The sequence below is a fragment of the Solanum tuberosum genome, unplaced genomic scaffold, assembly GCF_000226075.1.
Source record: "Solanum tuberosum cultivar DM 1-3 516 R44 unplaced genomic scaffold, SolTub_3.0 scf00707, whole genome shotgun sequence".
NCBI classification, from domain to species: Eukaryota; Viridiplantae; Streptophyta; class Magnoliopsida; order Solanales; family Solanaceae; genus Solanum; species Solanum tuberosum.
The window spans coordinates 145612-162607 of record NW_006239646.1 but is presented as its reverse complement, the minus strand read 5'-3'; the positions used below and the strand labels follow the sequence as shown (position 1 = coordinate 162607).

Genomic DNA, 16996 nt, shown 5'->3' with positions numbered 1-16996 from the left:
TAGGAAAAAGTTTAGGACTCTATAAATAGAGGTTTGTTCCTTCTAACTTAATCAGCATTCACAATGTAGTCTTAAGGGCTTTGAGAGTTTTGGTTAGGGAGAGAATTTGTGGGTCACAAGCTTGATACGTTATCACTTGTGTGAACCTCCCATGTATTCCGAGTGAATTGGTTGAGGTTATTTCTCTCTATATTTTGTACTCTCATATTTATAGTGGATTGCTCATCTCCTTTGTGGACGTAGGTCGATTGACCGAACCACGTTAAATCTTTGTGTCTTTGTATATTTCTCGTTTGTCTTCTTACTCGTGGTCTTTCGAGGTTTTCTTTGCTAGCTTCCGCGCTACACCTGCTTATTTCGGTCCTAACAGATACTCCATCTTATCCCCATAGAGAAGGCGATTCGGCTTCAATAACCACTTGCGAGCATTTCTCACGGTTCTTTCTACCCCAGATGATGTTTCAGTGGCCTCAAACTGAGACATCACATGAATCAATCTGCAAGAGCGGAAGCTATGCATCTCAAGTATCATCTTGCCTTAAGTTCCCTTTTTTTTGGCTTTACTCTGGAAGCACATGTTTGTTAGTTGTAAATTGTAATGGTGAAGTGTTTGTAAATATAGGGAGTGATATTTCAAAGAATGGTTGTGTTCATCTTTACAAATCCTGAATCATTTCTGTATAATTTTCTTCTGTAATTTTTGGTTTCGGTTTATCCATTACTCGTTTCAGTAAGCTTTTCCATTTTTGGTTCATGAAGAATCTTGAAAGTATCTGCTCCGCCATGAATGTAGTCATCTAATACTGGCTGTTGTCTAGGCTTTTGACATGAATATTACGCCAAATCTTTACTGAATGGATGCACCTGAAGGCGGAAGGTCACTGAAATCCAACTGCTGCTTGTCATTCAGTTTTGAATGTTCAAGTGCCAAAACAAATCGACCATATTACCAGACCTGACCCTGCCATCCCTATTGCCAAATATTAATGAAAAAGAGAGACCAAACAACAAGCTTTAATGTTACATTATACTACTTTATTTCACAACACATCAAACATCCAGAGAAATCTGAGGGTCTTTGAGCAATCTCAGAAGAGGTAAGCAAACTTCATTTTACGATAAGAACTTAATAGAAACCTATACAGCATGTGACACACTAACTCTCTAAATAAAACTCTGAAGATGTTACAAAAACAAAAAAAATTAAAAATCTTTACATGATCCATGAACAAAGAATCATTCAGGATCATCTTGAATGAAAGACTCTTGGAGACGAAGTGCATACTCCAGTTTCCACAGCACATTACCCATTGATGGCCTATTTTCACTAGACGAAGCTAAGCATTTCACCGCTGTTTCTCCAAACATCCTGAGGGACTCTGGTTTTATTCTGGCCGCAAGATTGGGATCTACAATTTGTTCCAACTGTCCCATCTTCTGCGACTCTACTGCCCATTCAGCTAAACTAATCATATGTGAACGACCTATGGCAGGCCTAGCACAAAGAACTTCGAATAAAACAACACCGAAAGAATAAACATCAGATTTTTCTGTCAGTTGTCTCCTTATAAAATATTCAGGGTCAATGTTGCCTATACTTCCTTTCACCGTTGTGCTAAGATGGGTTTGATCAAGCTCAGGCATTGTCTTGGATATTCCAAAATCAGTAATTTTTGCGACAAAATTCTCATCAAGCAATATGTTTGTAGACTTGACATCACGATGTATAACTGCGCTGTTATGAAGGTAGTGAAGACCTCTGGCTGCCCCGATGCATATCTCCAGCCTCTGCTCCCAGCTCATACTAGGTAGATCTGACCCATACAAATGTCTACTGAGGTTCCCATTCTCCATGTAGTCATAAATTAGAATCATCTCATTTCTTTCATCACAATATCCTATCAATGAAATCAGATGCGGATGGCTGCAGAATGAGAGAATCTCAATTTCTGCTTGGAACTCTTCAATCCCTTGTGGCGACTCACGATTACGCCTTTTCAGGACCACCTTTGTACCATCACGCGAAACACCCCTGTAAACCTTCCCAAATATACCCACTCCAATTAGAAACTTGTCATCAAAGTTATTACTTGCTTCCTCCAAATCTACTAAAGGAACTCGAAAACTTTCAAAAGGAATACGATTACTCAAATTTAAAGTATCATTTATGGAATTTGTTGCTTTGGAATACTTAGTTCCCATGGTGGAGTGCAACCATTAATTGAACTTCTCCTGACTGTTTGCCTTCAAAGTTGAAAACATAGATAAGAAAAGAACAAAGTCAACCCTATTGAGGAATGTAGAACAATTGCAAGTATATATAATTGATGAAAATCACAAATATATATATATATATATATAACAGAAGCTTGAAGAAGCTCTGATTTTAACAGAACAGTAGAGATTTGGAGAAGATGAGAGACTGAAAAGTCTTACTACTATGCACCAAAAAGACAAATACCTCTTCACTCGTGTATTTGGGCAGTTATCTCAAACTTTTTTCAGTTCCTGATTAGGACATATACTTGTTGATTATATGAAACTATTTTTTCCTTTCGTCTATGTTTCTCCTTTATTATATGAAACTGTCTTTTTCTCTATAACTAATACTTAATATTTTATGTTGTGATGATGCATTACAGGACACTAGAATAGTAATATTTTAAGTTCGTATAGATTTTTGGATTTCTGCTGCATCATTGAGTGAAATCTATATACAATAATAAAGCTAAATACAGACAAAATGATGCGACACGTCTCGCCAAAAATCATATTTATTTTTTGGCGTTTTAATTTTTTTTCTCCTAATTTTTACGAATCAATTGTCAATTGCAGTTCTGATTGTGCATTTAGTAATGCAATAAAGAAAAGACTCTGTGTGCAAGAGAATGATTGCTTGCTGTGTACTCTCACTATTCCATATTAACTTAACTTTTGGGATTTTTTTATTGTTTAAAATAATTGAATTGTTCAAAGTTCAAGATGGATGTTTGAATTTTTTTCCATATTTATCCTTTTCTTTAATGAAGTTTGATATTTTCTTGAAGATAAATTGCATTGTTTGCAAAGTTATATTTACGATTTCAGAAAGAATAACAGTAGAAAGTATGATTTAAATTATGCCCTTGAATGTTTTTAATAAGTATGCATTGACTTACAAATTCAGTTAATATGGAATAGAGGGAATATTAAATATTCATTTTCATGATGCAAAATCAAAATGTGTTTTGACTATTTTTTTTTATTGAATCATTAATTATACTCCATTTGTTCCTATTTAGTTGTCACCATTTTAGGTTTCACATCCCTTTAGAAACTAAGTAAATTTATCATTTTGTCGATTTATAATAAGGCAATGTATTACCATATCATATGCAAACTTCCCAGAGGCTCAAAATTGTTCCATGTTTTCAAAAGCGTTTTCGCTGGCATGACATTAATGGAGCGAATTTCTATGTATGAAGAATTTAATAGAAACCATATACAACATGTGTAACTGCCGGACATTGACTTATAGTTAGGGGAGGAACTACCCTTGCCCGAGGAGTGTCAAACGACAACCTTTTGCTGGAAAATTAATTGTATATATAGGTTAACTTTGCTTTAATAAATATATAAACAACTAAAACAACATGCACATTACAGGCTTTTTTGTGTATTTACTTCTTTATATTTTGATATCCTTTTAACGGAAGTCTTGGCTCCGCCTTTGCTTGCAGTCAGGATCATCTTGAATTACAGCCTCTTGGAGATGAAGTGCATACTCCAGTTTCCACAGCACCTCACCCATTGATGGCCTATCTACACCAGTTTCAGCTAAGCATCTCACCGCTGTTTCTCCAAACTTACTGAGGGAATCTGGTCTTATTTTGCCAACAAGATTGGGATCTATGATTCGTTCCAATTGTCCATTCTTCTGACTTTCCATTGCCCAATTAGCTAAGCTAACCATCTCCAATTGTACTCGGGCAGGCCTAGCACAAAGAACTTCGAATAAAACAACACCATAAGAATAAACATCAGATTTTTCTGTAAGCTCTCCCCACATAGTATATTCTGTTAAAGAATGACAAAAGTCCCACATCGGTGGTTAATGAGATGGGTGGACTCCTTATAAGGCTTGGGCAATTCTCCCCCTTTGAGCTAGCTTTTGGGGTGTGAGTTAGGGCTAAGACCTAATTTAACATATTCAGGGGCAATGTAGCCTATACTTCCTTTCACCATTGTGCTAAGATGGGTTTGATCAAGCTCAAGAATTGTCTTGGATATTCCGAAATCAGTAATTTTTGCCACAAAATTCTCATCAAGCAATATGTTTGAAGATTTGACATCACGATGTATAACTGCGTTGCTATGAAGGTAATGCAGACCTCTGGCGGCCGCGATGCATATCTCCAACCTCTACTCCCAGCTCATAGTGGGTAGATCTGAGCCATACAAATGTCTAGTGAGGCTCCCATTCTCCATGTACTCATAAATTAGAATCATCTCAATTTATGTTTGGAACTCTTTATGAGAAGTATGATAACACCTTTTCAAGGCCACCTTTGTTCCATCACGTAAAACACCCCTGTAAACACTCCCAAATCCACCCTTTGCAATGAAAAACTTGTCATCGAAGTTGTTCGTTGCTTCCTCCAAATCTAGAAAAGGAACTCGAAAACTTTCAAAAGGAACGCGATAACTCGAGTTAGAAGCATCTGCTATGTGAGTTGTTTGCTTGGAATACTTGCTTCCCATTAATAGATAAAGAAATCTAGCCTGTTCCTGTTTAGTTGAGCAAAATCGGAAACTCACAAGTACAGGCTTTACTATGGCAAAGTTGAAAAAAATGAACTAAAATTGAGTAACCTAGAACAATTGCAAGTATATAGAATTGAGGAAACATGTAGATGAAAATCACAAATATATGATAACAGAACAGAAGCTTAAGGAAGCTGATTTTACCACAAAAAATGGAGATTTGGAGGATAAGAAGACCAGAGGCTGAAAAGTCATTACTGTTCAAGCGGGGCTTTGGATAGTTACAAACAAACCTATTTTTTTTAAAAAAATTTAAGAGTGTGAATTTTATATCTAAATTATCATTTATTAATTTGAAAAGACACGTCTTTCTTTTATTATCCTCTCATCATGGTATATGTAATACACTTTCTCTTTTATTTTGAAAAATTATCACATCATACTTCACATGGGACAAAACATTTCACCTTCACCAAAATTAAATTTTTTAGGCATTTTTTAAGTTGTTTCTTTTTCCTCACTACTTTTTTTTTCAAATTACCCTTATGCAAAGAACCTTAACCTCAACAATTCAAAATAAAATTCACGAGGAAAGAAAATATAAGTCATAATTTTACTCAACAGTGGATAAAATTTGGCATGTTATTGCTACTAATGACTTGAATAAGCTAAGCTAAATTTTATTATTAAAAGAAAAAAATTATTACTCATTAAATTCAAAATTTGTATGCCAACGACTTTATGGAAGGGCATTTGTTTAATTTTTCAAACGTTAAAATTTATAAAATTGAAGATTTGCAACATTTTTTAGTTTTTTTAAAAAAACATAGATCGATTTTATTAATCTGTTCATTTTATTTTACGTGGAGAAATTTGAGTAATAAGATCATATCTCTTATTTTTCTGTTGTATGAAAAATAAAATAAAGAAATTTACACGAACTGTTAACCGCCAAAGAAGGGAAAATAGCATATTCAAGTCATTAGCAACAATCATATGCTTCATTTTATCCTCCATTGAATTATAAAATTAGGACTTATATCTTCTTTTCTCATTAATTTTATTTTGAATCGTTGAAGTTATAGTTCTTTTCATGAAAGTAATTAGAAGAAAAAGTAACGGGGATAGAAACTTAATTAAAAATGGGTTAAAGATTTAATTTCATGAAGAGTTCCGTTTATATAAACCTAAGCTATTTATATAAAAAAAAATGGACAAAGAACAAACTTGATATTTTTTTGAATATTTAAAGGACTAAAATCGACAAATGTATAGTTAAGGGACTAAATCAGCAAGTGTATGGTTAAGATACCAAACTTGATAAGTTTTTGAATAGTTAAAGGACTAAATCCGATAAGTGTATAGTTAAGAGACCATTTAGACCTACTCCTATAGTTAAGAGACTATTTATGACATTTTCTCAAATTATGTGTATTGATATAAATTATTTACTATTTAAATATTACTAGTAAAATTACCCACGCTTCACGTGGAAATTTAATATCACTAAATTTATAAAATAATACTTAAAACCTATCAGTCATTAAACTAAAACACTATATTATTTTACATAACAGATTACATAGTAACGAACATTAAAAATGTAAAGGAAAATGAAAATTATATCATATTATCATTTATCCTTAATAATATAACCATAAATTTATGACTGTAAAAAAAATACCAGGATCTGTAACATAAGCAATGGTGTCAGTGAGCAACTCAACAGGAGCAAAGTACACGAATATTTAATTGTGCAGAAGAAGAAGAATTAAGAAGTTCAGAATTTTTGTTGCTTTAAAATGAGAGGAAATCCCTCTATTTATAGACAACAAAGGGTAGTGTGAACAAATATTTTGTTGTGCCTTATCGGAAATGTCACAACTATTTGGAAAAGTTTCAACCCTTCGAAAAGGTCACAACCTTTCATAAAAGTCGCAACTTTTCATAAAAGTCGCAACTCTTCATTGAAGTCACAACTTTTAATAAAAGTCACAATTTTTCATAAAAGGAAAGGCTAGTTTTGGAAATAAATAAATTAAAAGGGAATCCTGATTTGTGGTGACGCCACGTAGGCGGGCCTAGAGTTTTCTTTTATATATATACTAGTAAAATTACTTGTGCTTCGCGCTGGAATTTAATAGTATCATGAAATTTATAAAATAATACTTAAAACCTATCGGTCATTAAAACTAAAACACTATGTTATCTTACATATAAGATTACATAGTAACAAACATTAATAGCTTAAAGGAAAATGAAAATTATTACATCTTTATCATTTATCCTTAATAACATAAGCATAAATTAATGACTGTAAAAATGCATACCAGGATTTGTAACATAAGCAATGGTATCAGTGAGCCACTCAATAGGAGCAAAGTTAACAAATATTTAATTGTGAAAAAGAAGAAGAAGAATATATATATATATATGGGCGGAGCTACCCTTTCCCGAAGGGGTGTCGAGCGACACCCCTTCGTCGAAAAATTACGTTGTATAGGTAGGTTAAATTTTAATTTTATTCCTATATATATTGTAGTAGTCACTCTTTAACACAAGATGAAGAGTTAGCTCAGTGGTTGAGGGGCTGCAAAATTTCTCCTTAATCTTTGGCCTGGGTTTTTAAAAAAAAAATTAGCGTTTTTTTTAATTAACATTAAGACTTCAAGAAGCATCTTTTGTCTTTAAATTAATTTTTAAGCGATTGACTTAAATAAAGTTGACTTTAATATTTTATTTTTAAAAAGAAAAAATGTATTTAGGGATTAAACAAATCCCTAATTTCAAAATTAAAAGGTTTGAGGAGGAAGAGCCCAAAAAAATCGTTTTGGTTCGCTACTGAGTCGTTGCCTTCGTTGTGCCTCTTTGTCGGGTGTCGCCAAACGATTGTGATAATGTAATTATTTTTTTCTTTCATTAGTAAAAATTGTTTTGTTGATTTTTATGTGTACTTACTACTTTGCATTTTGACACCCCTCAATGTAAATTCTAGCTCCGTCACTATATATATATATATATATATATATATACTTCCTCCGTTTAAAAAATAATGATCTATTTTCCTTTTTAGTCCGTTTAAAAAAATGCTTTTCCTATTTTATAATACTTTAATTTTAGATTTCCACATGACATATTTAAGACATCTTAAATTTTATTTTTTTTTTAAATTAAAAAAATTCCATGTAGAATGATATTTGATCCTTCTCACATTTTTTTTGCTCTTTTTTTTTCTTCGGCTAATTTGAATTTATTATTTTGATGATCAAATTTATTTTTCACTAACTTTCTTGTAAAATTTATCATATATGGTCCAAATTTTTACTCTTTTCATTAGTTGAAGTACACTTTTTTTGGATATAATACACAAATGTGCCCTTTAACTTGGCCTAATTTAATATTTATGTCCTCCAATTTGGGTGTACACTAGTAGATACTTAAACTAAAGTTGAACAAGTAGACATATGAGTTCTACGGGGCATAATACATGTAGGACACCAGGTATGATGCAAATTGCTACGAGAGATGTAAGGTGTTATTCAACTTTATACTAATTTAAGGCCTCATTTGTTTGCAGTTAACGAAGGTCTGAATCTTAATAATTCAGATTTAACATATTAAGTGCATTTCTTTTTAAGGTCTGAATCTTAATCATTCGGATTCAATCCATTAAGTACATTTATTTTGTTTTTTTGGTAAGGCCTCTTAACGGGTCTTGTCTTAATGAGTCTGAATGAATCAGATCTATAATAGAGTTTTAATACCATTCAGACTCTTAAGTGTTATTTTAGAAGAAAAATATTCTCTTCTTCCCCGCTTCTCTTCTTGGCAAAGTTTCAAGTTTCTTGTTCTTCTTTTTCATTCAACTACCATTTTTTATCTTTTGAATAAGTAAGTTTTCATAATCTTTTACTAAGTATTTATCTAGTATTTTTAATATACACAATATTTTTGGATGAATTGATATTTATGAAGAACTCTCTTTGTTACAAATATTGAGTAAAATCACCAAAACAAAAGAAAGAAAGATAAAAAAAATCCCTCGTCTACTTATTTTTGAAACTTTCACAAAAGCGTTGATTTAGTGTCAAAACTTCTTTTGGAAGAAGTTATCATGGTTTATGTGAAAAAGTTGTTTGAGAAGACAAACAAATCGTTTTTCTGGGGTGGGGGTTATAATATTATTCTTGAAACAATTTTTTAGAGAAGTTATCTTGGTTTTGGATTATAATTTTTATTGAAATAGTGTTTATTTCCTAATTTTTTTAAAAGATAAATTATGCACATTCAGATATATATATTGAAAACAAACAATCTTAATCATTCAGTGTTTAGACCTATAATATTCAAATGTGTATTTAGATTCTGATATCTTAATTTTAATACACATCTTTATTAAGATGTGTATTTAAATTCAAACATCTTAATCTTAATGTAAACAAATTAATGAGGTCTAAGTGTCTACTTGTGCACACCAAAATTGAAGGACATTATGTAAGTTAAAACCAAATTAAATGACATATTTGTGTATTAATCACATTTTTCATTCTGTCGCATCTTCCTCAGTTCTTTCTTTTCTAACTATGGTCTCATTATCTTCCTTACAATTTCTCATATTACTAAAATGTCAACAACAACAATAACATACTCAGTGAAATCCCACAAAATGGTTCTGAAGAGGGTAGAATCTATGCAGACCTTACCATTATCTCTTCAAGGTAGAGAGAATGTTTTCAAAAGACTCTTGACTCTCAAAGCAGTAACTAAATGAAAAAATGATTGTGGGGGAGAAATATGAAAACTAATAGCAAAGCAATGCATAACATATATGCAAGAAATTGCAGCCACAACAATAACAAAATGCGATCACCTAAACACCAATAAATTGACTAAATAGGATTCAGCTCTACTGTCCCAGACCTATAACTTGTTATTAGAAACATTTCATGAGAATGGGATATGGTTGCTACATGTAGGGTTAGGAATGTGTAAAAATCGAATCGAAAAAAAATGCTATTAGTTTATTGTTATTTTTTTTTAAAGGTTATATAAAAAATATGGGATTATCGATTTGATTTTGGTTTTTTAATATTGGGTAAACCGATAAAACATTAGACCGTAGTAATTTACTATGTACACCTATATAAAGATTAGATATCAACCTCAGTTGGTTACTGTCTTTTTTCCTTTAGCCTTCAATTCACACTTCGTAGTCACTTTGAGTTCATAACTTTACATTAAACAAATCATCAAAACCTAAAGTAAGAATCCTATTAATTTTTCTTTGTGTTGCACTTGCATAGTTCTTTACTTCTTTTCATGTTAGTTATTACCATTTCTACTTTTTGAGTGTTCCATATAGTTACATTATTGTCTTATTGCGTCAAATTATTGGAGAATTCAGTTATTTGTTTTATAAGCCTTTTTTTATTGGTTAATCTAAAACCCGAACCGTTAAAGAAAATATCTTATTGATTTGATTATTAATTTAGCATATTTAAAAACTGAAAACCTATAAACTGAATCAATAATGCATAAAACCAAACTGAACATATACACACCCCTAATTACATCATTAACACTGCAAGAAAGAGAAGTGTCAAAATAAATCGACCATATTACCAGACCTGACCCTGTCATCCATCCCTATTACCAAATAATAATGAAAAAGAGAGACCAAATAACAAACTTTAATGTTACATTTTACTTTATTTCACAGCCACTAATTCTGTAGTATCACCTTGTATCTCAAACACATCAAACATCCAGAAAAATTTGAGGGTTCTCTGAGCAATCTCAAAAGAGGTATGCAAACTTCATTTTGCCTCTTTACAATAAGAAAATGTATTACCATATGCAAACTTACCAGAGGCTCAAAATTGTTCCATGTTCTGAAAAGTGTTTTCGCTACCATGACATTAATGGAATGATTTTCTATGTATGAAGAACTTAATAGAAACCATTTACAACATGTGACACACCTAATATGTTGGGAAGTAGGAGAACATATAAAGTAGTTAGGATGATTGATAAAGTGAACATGGTTCACTACTTGTTGTCTTATGTGTACTCTATTAGAAGAACCAGGTTCTCAGACGTGACTGCAGACAATCTGTACAAATAGGAGAGATTGTGGCAAAGAAGAAAAAGTGCAGAAATAAATGAGCGGAAAAAGAAATAAAGAAAGAGCTGAAACGTAGGACCAAAGAAGGAAAGAAATAAAGAAGGAAAGAAACAAATAAGGAAAGAAAAAAAGAAGGAAAAGAAGGAAGTCAAATAAGGAAAGAAATAAAGAAGTAGCAATTCAAGTCAAATAAGGAAAGAAGTAAATATAGACAAGTTCAGAAGGAAACAGATTTGTTATTCCTCTCCTTGTGGAAGTTGATGAAGGCGAATCAAACTCTATAAAAGGTTCAAGCCAAAGAAGAAAAAAAGTCGTCTTTGCATAAACATAAATTGAGAGAATTTTCCAGCAAATCCAGAACGATATCTATTGCATATTCATGAATTTCATCATCTTGAGAGCAATAGTTATTGGAGCAAAAACGCAAGGCTTCGTCACAGGAACACGAGGACCAGGTTCACGAGTTGTGTTCCACTTTGAACTATTGAATGTTGAAGTCAGATCAATTAAAGTCTAGGGTTATTAATCTTTGTTGATTTGTTCTAGGTTTATTATTGAGTTGTAATAATTCCTAGATTTTGTAACAAGAAGTAGGTTTGACTTCTTGGGGGTAGAGTCTCGAGAGAATTGTAACAAGAAGTGGGTTTGACTTCTTGGGGGGTAGAGTTAAGAGAGAGTTTGTGAGAATTGTAAACAAGAAGTGGGTTTGACTTCTTGGGTGGTTAGAGTTAAGAAGAGTTGAGAGTTTTTGTAAACAAGAAGCGAGTTTGACTTCTTGGTAAGTTGAGAGTTTTCAATTATAGTTAATCGAAAAGGGTAGAAGTTTAGAGTAAGATTCATTGATTAACTAAGTTGTAAATCTTGAATTAAAATAAAACTTCGGTGTGATTTTTCCCTTCATTGAGTTAGGAAGGTTTCCACGAAATATTGGTGTTACTGTTTACTAACGTAAGCATCTTATGTATTATTCAAGAACCTGGTTCTTGAATATCTTGTGTACTATTATGGTGTATCTAAAAGAAGAAATAGAACAATTGTTGAAATGACCAGAACTATGATGAATGAGAAAGGGCTGCCAAAATATTTTTGGACAGAAGTAGTACATACAACGGTGTACATCCTCAACAGGTGCCCGACAAAGGCATTGAAGGACAATACACCAGTTGAAGCTTGGAGTGGAATGAAACCTTCTGTAAGTTATTTTAAAATTTTCGGGTGTATTTGTTATGCTCGTATACCTGTTGAGAAAATAACAAAAATGGATGAAAAAAAGTTTTAAAAATGTATATTTCTTGGTTATAGTGATGTGACAAAAAGGCTATAGGCTTCTTGATGTCAAAACTAACAAACTTGTTGTTAGTAGAGATGTCGTTTTTTATGAAAAAACATCATGGAATTGGAAGGATAAAAAGATAGAGAATACTTCTATCATATCTTTAGATGTGTCAAATCAAGAAGAGGATGAGGAAGAGGAAGATGTCCCTGAAGGGGGAGAAATCCCAGATTCAGATGATGAAGAACTACCTCCTTGAGGAACAAAAATGTTGAGTGACATTTATCAAAGATGCAACTTTGCCGGTCTTGAGAAAGAAAATTATGAGGAGGTAATAAGCATGATGTTTGGAAGAAAGCCTTGGCAGAAGAAATTCGGATGATTGAAAAAATAATATTTCGGAGTGTGTGACTATACCTAAAGAAAGAGAAGTTGTAAGTCTAAAATGGATTTACAAAACCAAACTCAATAAAAAAAGGAGATATTCAAAAGCACAAGAGAAAGGCGAAATTCAGTTGCAATTATTGTCAGACAGGAGAACAACTTGCTGACATCTTCAACAAAGCACTTCCAAGAGAAAAGTTTTGGTATCTTCGAGAAGGCATTGGAATTGTCAAGCAAATGCATTGGGGGAGTGTTGGAATTAATGCATTCACACCTTGATGTTTAGTCTTCCAATATTGTTTTTTAGTTTTTCAATAAGTTTTGGTATCTTCGAGAAGGCATTGGAGTTGTCAAGCAAATGCATTGGGGGAGTGTTGGAATTAATGCATTCACACCTTGATGTTTAGTCTTCCAATATTGTATTTTAGTTTTTCAAGAAGTCTTTTAGGAGTTTGTAATACATGTATTTAATAAATTGTGATACATGTATCTAGTTATTTGTGTAAGACCTTTGGTTTTACATTTTATTAGTATAAATAGAGATGTAATAGATGATTCTAAATCATCTCAAGTGGCCTTAAGTAGCATATATAAAACTTGAGCATCTTACGTTCTTCTCAAACCTTTTTGAGTCATGATTATTACATATACTCGACCTACACTCCACTCGTGTATTTACTTCTTTATATTTTGACAATTCTTTAATGAAAATCCTGGGTTCTCCGCTGCTTGCTGTCAAGATCATCTTATCTTAAATGACAAACTCTTGGAGACGATGTGCATATTCTAGTTTCCACAACACATCACCCATTGATGGCCTATCTTCACTAGACAAAGCTAAGTATTTCACCGTTGTTTCTCCAAATCTCCCGAGGGACTCTGTTCTTATTTTGGCTGCAAGATTGGGATCTATGATTTGTTCCAACAGTCCCTTATTATACAACTCCACTGCCCATTCAGCTAAGCTAACTGTCTCCCTTGGAAGAGATTGAACTATGGCAGACCTAGCACGAAGAACTTCGAATAAAACAACACCGAAAGAATAAACATCAGATTTTTCTGTCAGCTAACCCCTTAAAAAATATTCAGGGTCAAGGTAGCCTATACTTCCTTGCACCATTGTGCTAAGATGGATTTGATCAAGCTCAGTCCCTTTCTTGGATATTCCAAAATCAGTAATTTTTTCCACAAAATTATCATCAAGCAATATGTTTATAGACTTGACATCACGATGTATAACTGCGCTGGTATGAAGGTAGTGCAGACCTCTGGCTGCACTACAAAAAAATGTTTAATTTGTGACGGTTAACTTGTGTGAGTTTTTAGAAATTCCACTTGCAATTTATTTTATGACGTTTTATTTTGACCCCCACAATATAAAACTTTTTGTGGTGATTTTATTAAAGAGGTTAGAAAGCCCCACAATTTAATATTGTTTGTGGCGATTATCAACCCCCCAAAATTTATTAAATTCGTTTTATATATATATAAACAAAACTCGTATGCCAAATCAATAGTCATATGCATTTATATTTATTTTGTTTGTATTTTAACTTTATTTAAGCTTTTATAGTACTAGTTGATTTTTAAGGTGAAACATTTTAATTATTAGTTATTGCAAATTAATAAAAAAAAAAAAAATTGTTCTATGCACTAAAAAAATTATTTTATCTTTTATTTGGACCCAACTCAACCAAATTTTAATACCTCTCTTACCAAAATATTTAAAAAGCCTAAAGACTATAATTAATCCCCCTAAAACCTTTCAAATCCTATCAAATATGAAATAACCACCCCTCCTTCCCACAATCCCACCCATTCCCACGTAAAACACACACACACACCCCAGTTCTTTTTCCCATTAACTCATATCTTTTTCCCCTTTAATGCATTTCTCTTCCGTAACCCCCTCCCCTCTCCTTTTTCCTTTTGCCTCTCACTCTTCTTTATTTTGTTTTTTGTTTCATTTTTTATGTGTGTGAATTTGCTAATTACTTTTTCTTTTAATGTAGGCTTTGCAAAGTGAAATAAATGGTAAATATTTTTTTATAATATAAAGGTAATTCTCTATTAGGCGAGTTCGATGATTCATATTAGAATTTAAAAGTTATATTATTCTTTAATTTATAGGTATTTTGTGTTTTGCAAGTTGTTAAACTTAATGTATCAATATTCTTACATATTGAAGGATTTGTTCAAATTCTCACCACATCGTATAGTCATCCATACTTAATCTTTGATTGATTTATGGTAAGTCTCAATTTTGTTTTTGTTTAGCTAAGGATCATGCAATCATTTTATTCTTGATTGGATTTGACTATTACAAATTAAACGACGATTTTGCATATGAAATTGTGATATATATCAATATAACTTTTTCAATACGGTAAATTGTTGAAGTTATAATTATCTTTTTTGGCAAGTGAAAGAAAAAAAATAAGGTCAAGGAAGAAAGTCTAACTTAAAAATTATCAAAAGTGAGAAATATTTGAACCAACGTGTTAAATCGAATGTATCTTTATATGATTTTGAAAAACAAAATTTTAGTTTGTGCTTATGTAGGAACAATCATGAAGTTGTTATTATTCACATTATTAGGGTATATGAGAGAACATAAAATACATAATCTTATAATTTGTTGTCAAATCAAAGCTCTATATGAATTTATTTTTGAAATGAATTGATTTTTATTTTTTTTATCAAGATGTATGAAGATATATGAATCAATATATGTTTATCTAATTGTGTATAATATTTTCATTGTTTCAGCCTGATGCGGAGATTGGGCTTATTTCACTTTAAATAAAAAGATTGGATGACAACAACTTATTTCACCAAATAAATGCAAGCTATAGAATTTTTTTTGTATTTATTTTGATGTGGATTTTATAGGATTTGAAAATTGAATGTTGAAGTTATTATACAAAAGATTGTATTATTTTTATTTGACATAATTTGAATTTGTGAAGCTTATTATTAAAAATTTATTTAATGTAATTTGATTTTCTTTAAATATGTTATTTAGTAAAATTATCCATTATTTTGAAGGCTTGATGTAAATCAAATTCCACATTTATTATTAAAATAATAATAATAATTTTGTAAGACTCCACAAATATCTCTCTCTCTCTCTCTCTCTCTATATATATATATATATATATATAAAGCTGAATCTAAGCAATTCTACGTGGCACCTCTCTATGGTCACCATTCTTTTTTTTTCTCTCAATTTTTGGAATTTTTTTTATTCATTTCAATAATCTATTAAATACCTCTAATGCATTATTAACCTACAATTAAAGAGGATAATGAAAAGTTTAAACATAAAGAATATCTTTATTGTTGCAATAGAGAATGAAGAGTTGTAACGGATGTCAAGAACTTATTGCAATCAACCAATTTAAAATCTATATATAAAAAAAAGAAGGTAAAATAGCACATAATCTGAACCATGTAATCTGAAGGTAAATTGAATTTTTAAAAGCTTCATTGTCTCAGATAAATCAAATTTTTGATTTGTTTTTATATAAAATTAGGCAGGAAATCTATGTATATATATAATAATAATAATAATAATAATAATAATAATAATAATAATAATAATAATAATAATAATAATAATAATAATAATAATAATAATAATAATAATAATAATAATAATAATAATAATAATAATAATAATAATAATAATAATAATAATAATAATAATAATAATAATAATAATAATAATAATAATAATAATAATAATAATAATAATAATAATAATAATAATAATAATAATAATAATAATAATAATAATAATAATAATAATAATAATAATAATAATAATAATAATAATAATAATAATAATAATAATAATAATAATAATAATAATAATAATAATAATAATAATAATAATAATAATAATAATAATAATAATAATAATAATAATAATAATAATAATAATAATAATAATAATAATAATAATAATAATAATAATAATAATAATAATAATAATAATAATAATAATAATAATAATAATAATAATAATAATAATAATAATAATAATAATAATAATAATAATAATAATAATAATAATAATAATAAAGCTAAATATAATCTAGGTGATGTGACACCTCTCAATGGCCACCATTCACATTTATTATTTTTTTCTCATTTTTTGAATTTTCTTATTTATTCCATATTTATATGCTATATTAAAAGGTTAAAAATAACTTTAAAATTATATTTTCTTAATTACACCTCCCTCATTTACTCTTCTATATTTTCATAATTTTTTTCAGTTTATGAAATCCAAAGCCAATCACTAATCCTCTAATTAATAACTCCACCTCATTGGTTACTCTACAGAATAAAAGAATTTTTTTTATCTTCCTTGGGATTAATTCTCATGACTTCACCTATCACTATATAAGTATCAGAAATACATGCCACATTTGACAAAAATTGCTATCATCTCAATGATTTAGGGT

General features: G+C 30.5%; 1 protein-coding gene and 2 pseudogenes across 1 annotated transcript; all 3 read right to left on the bottom strand.

Moving 5' to 3' along the window:
- Positions 1 to 1188: 1188 nt before the first annotated feature.
- Positions 1189 to 2324, bottom strand: LOC102587702 (receptor-like protein kinase HERK 1). Its single transcript, XM_006367090.2, has one exon. It carries the CDS (start codon positions 2200 to 2202, stop codon positions 1237 to 1239), a length of 966 nt encoding a protein of 321 aa, XP_006367152.1. The 5' UTR covers positions 2203 to 2324; the 3' UTR covers positions 1189 to 1236.
- Positions 2325 to 3586: 1262 nt separating this feature from the next.
- LOC102587378 (receptor-like protein kinase HERK 1) lies at positions 3587 to 4976 on the bottom strand (annotated as a pseudogene).
- An 8299-nt stretch (positions 4977 to 13275) lies between these two features.
- Positions 13276 to 16996, bottom strand: part of LOC102589656 (receptor-like protein kinase HERK 1) — a 19333-nt pseudogene continuing 15612 nt past the window's right edge.

What these genes read in the sequence shown, in the direction of transcription:
- LOC102587702 (XM_006367090.2), bottom strand. Translation starts at nt 2,202, where the DNA reads ATGGGAACTAAGTATTCCAAAGCAACAAATTCCATAAATGATACTTTA.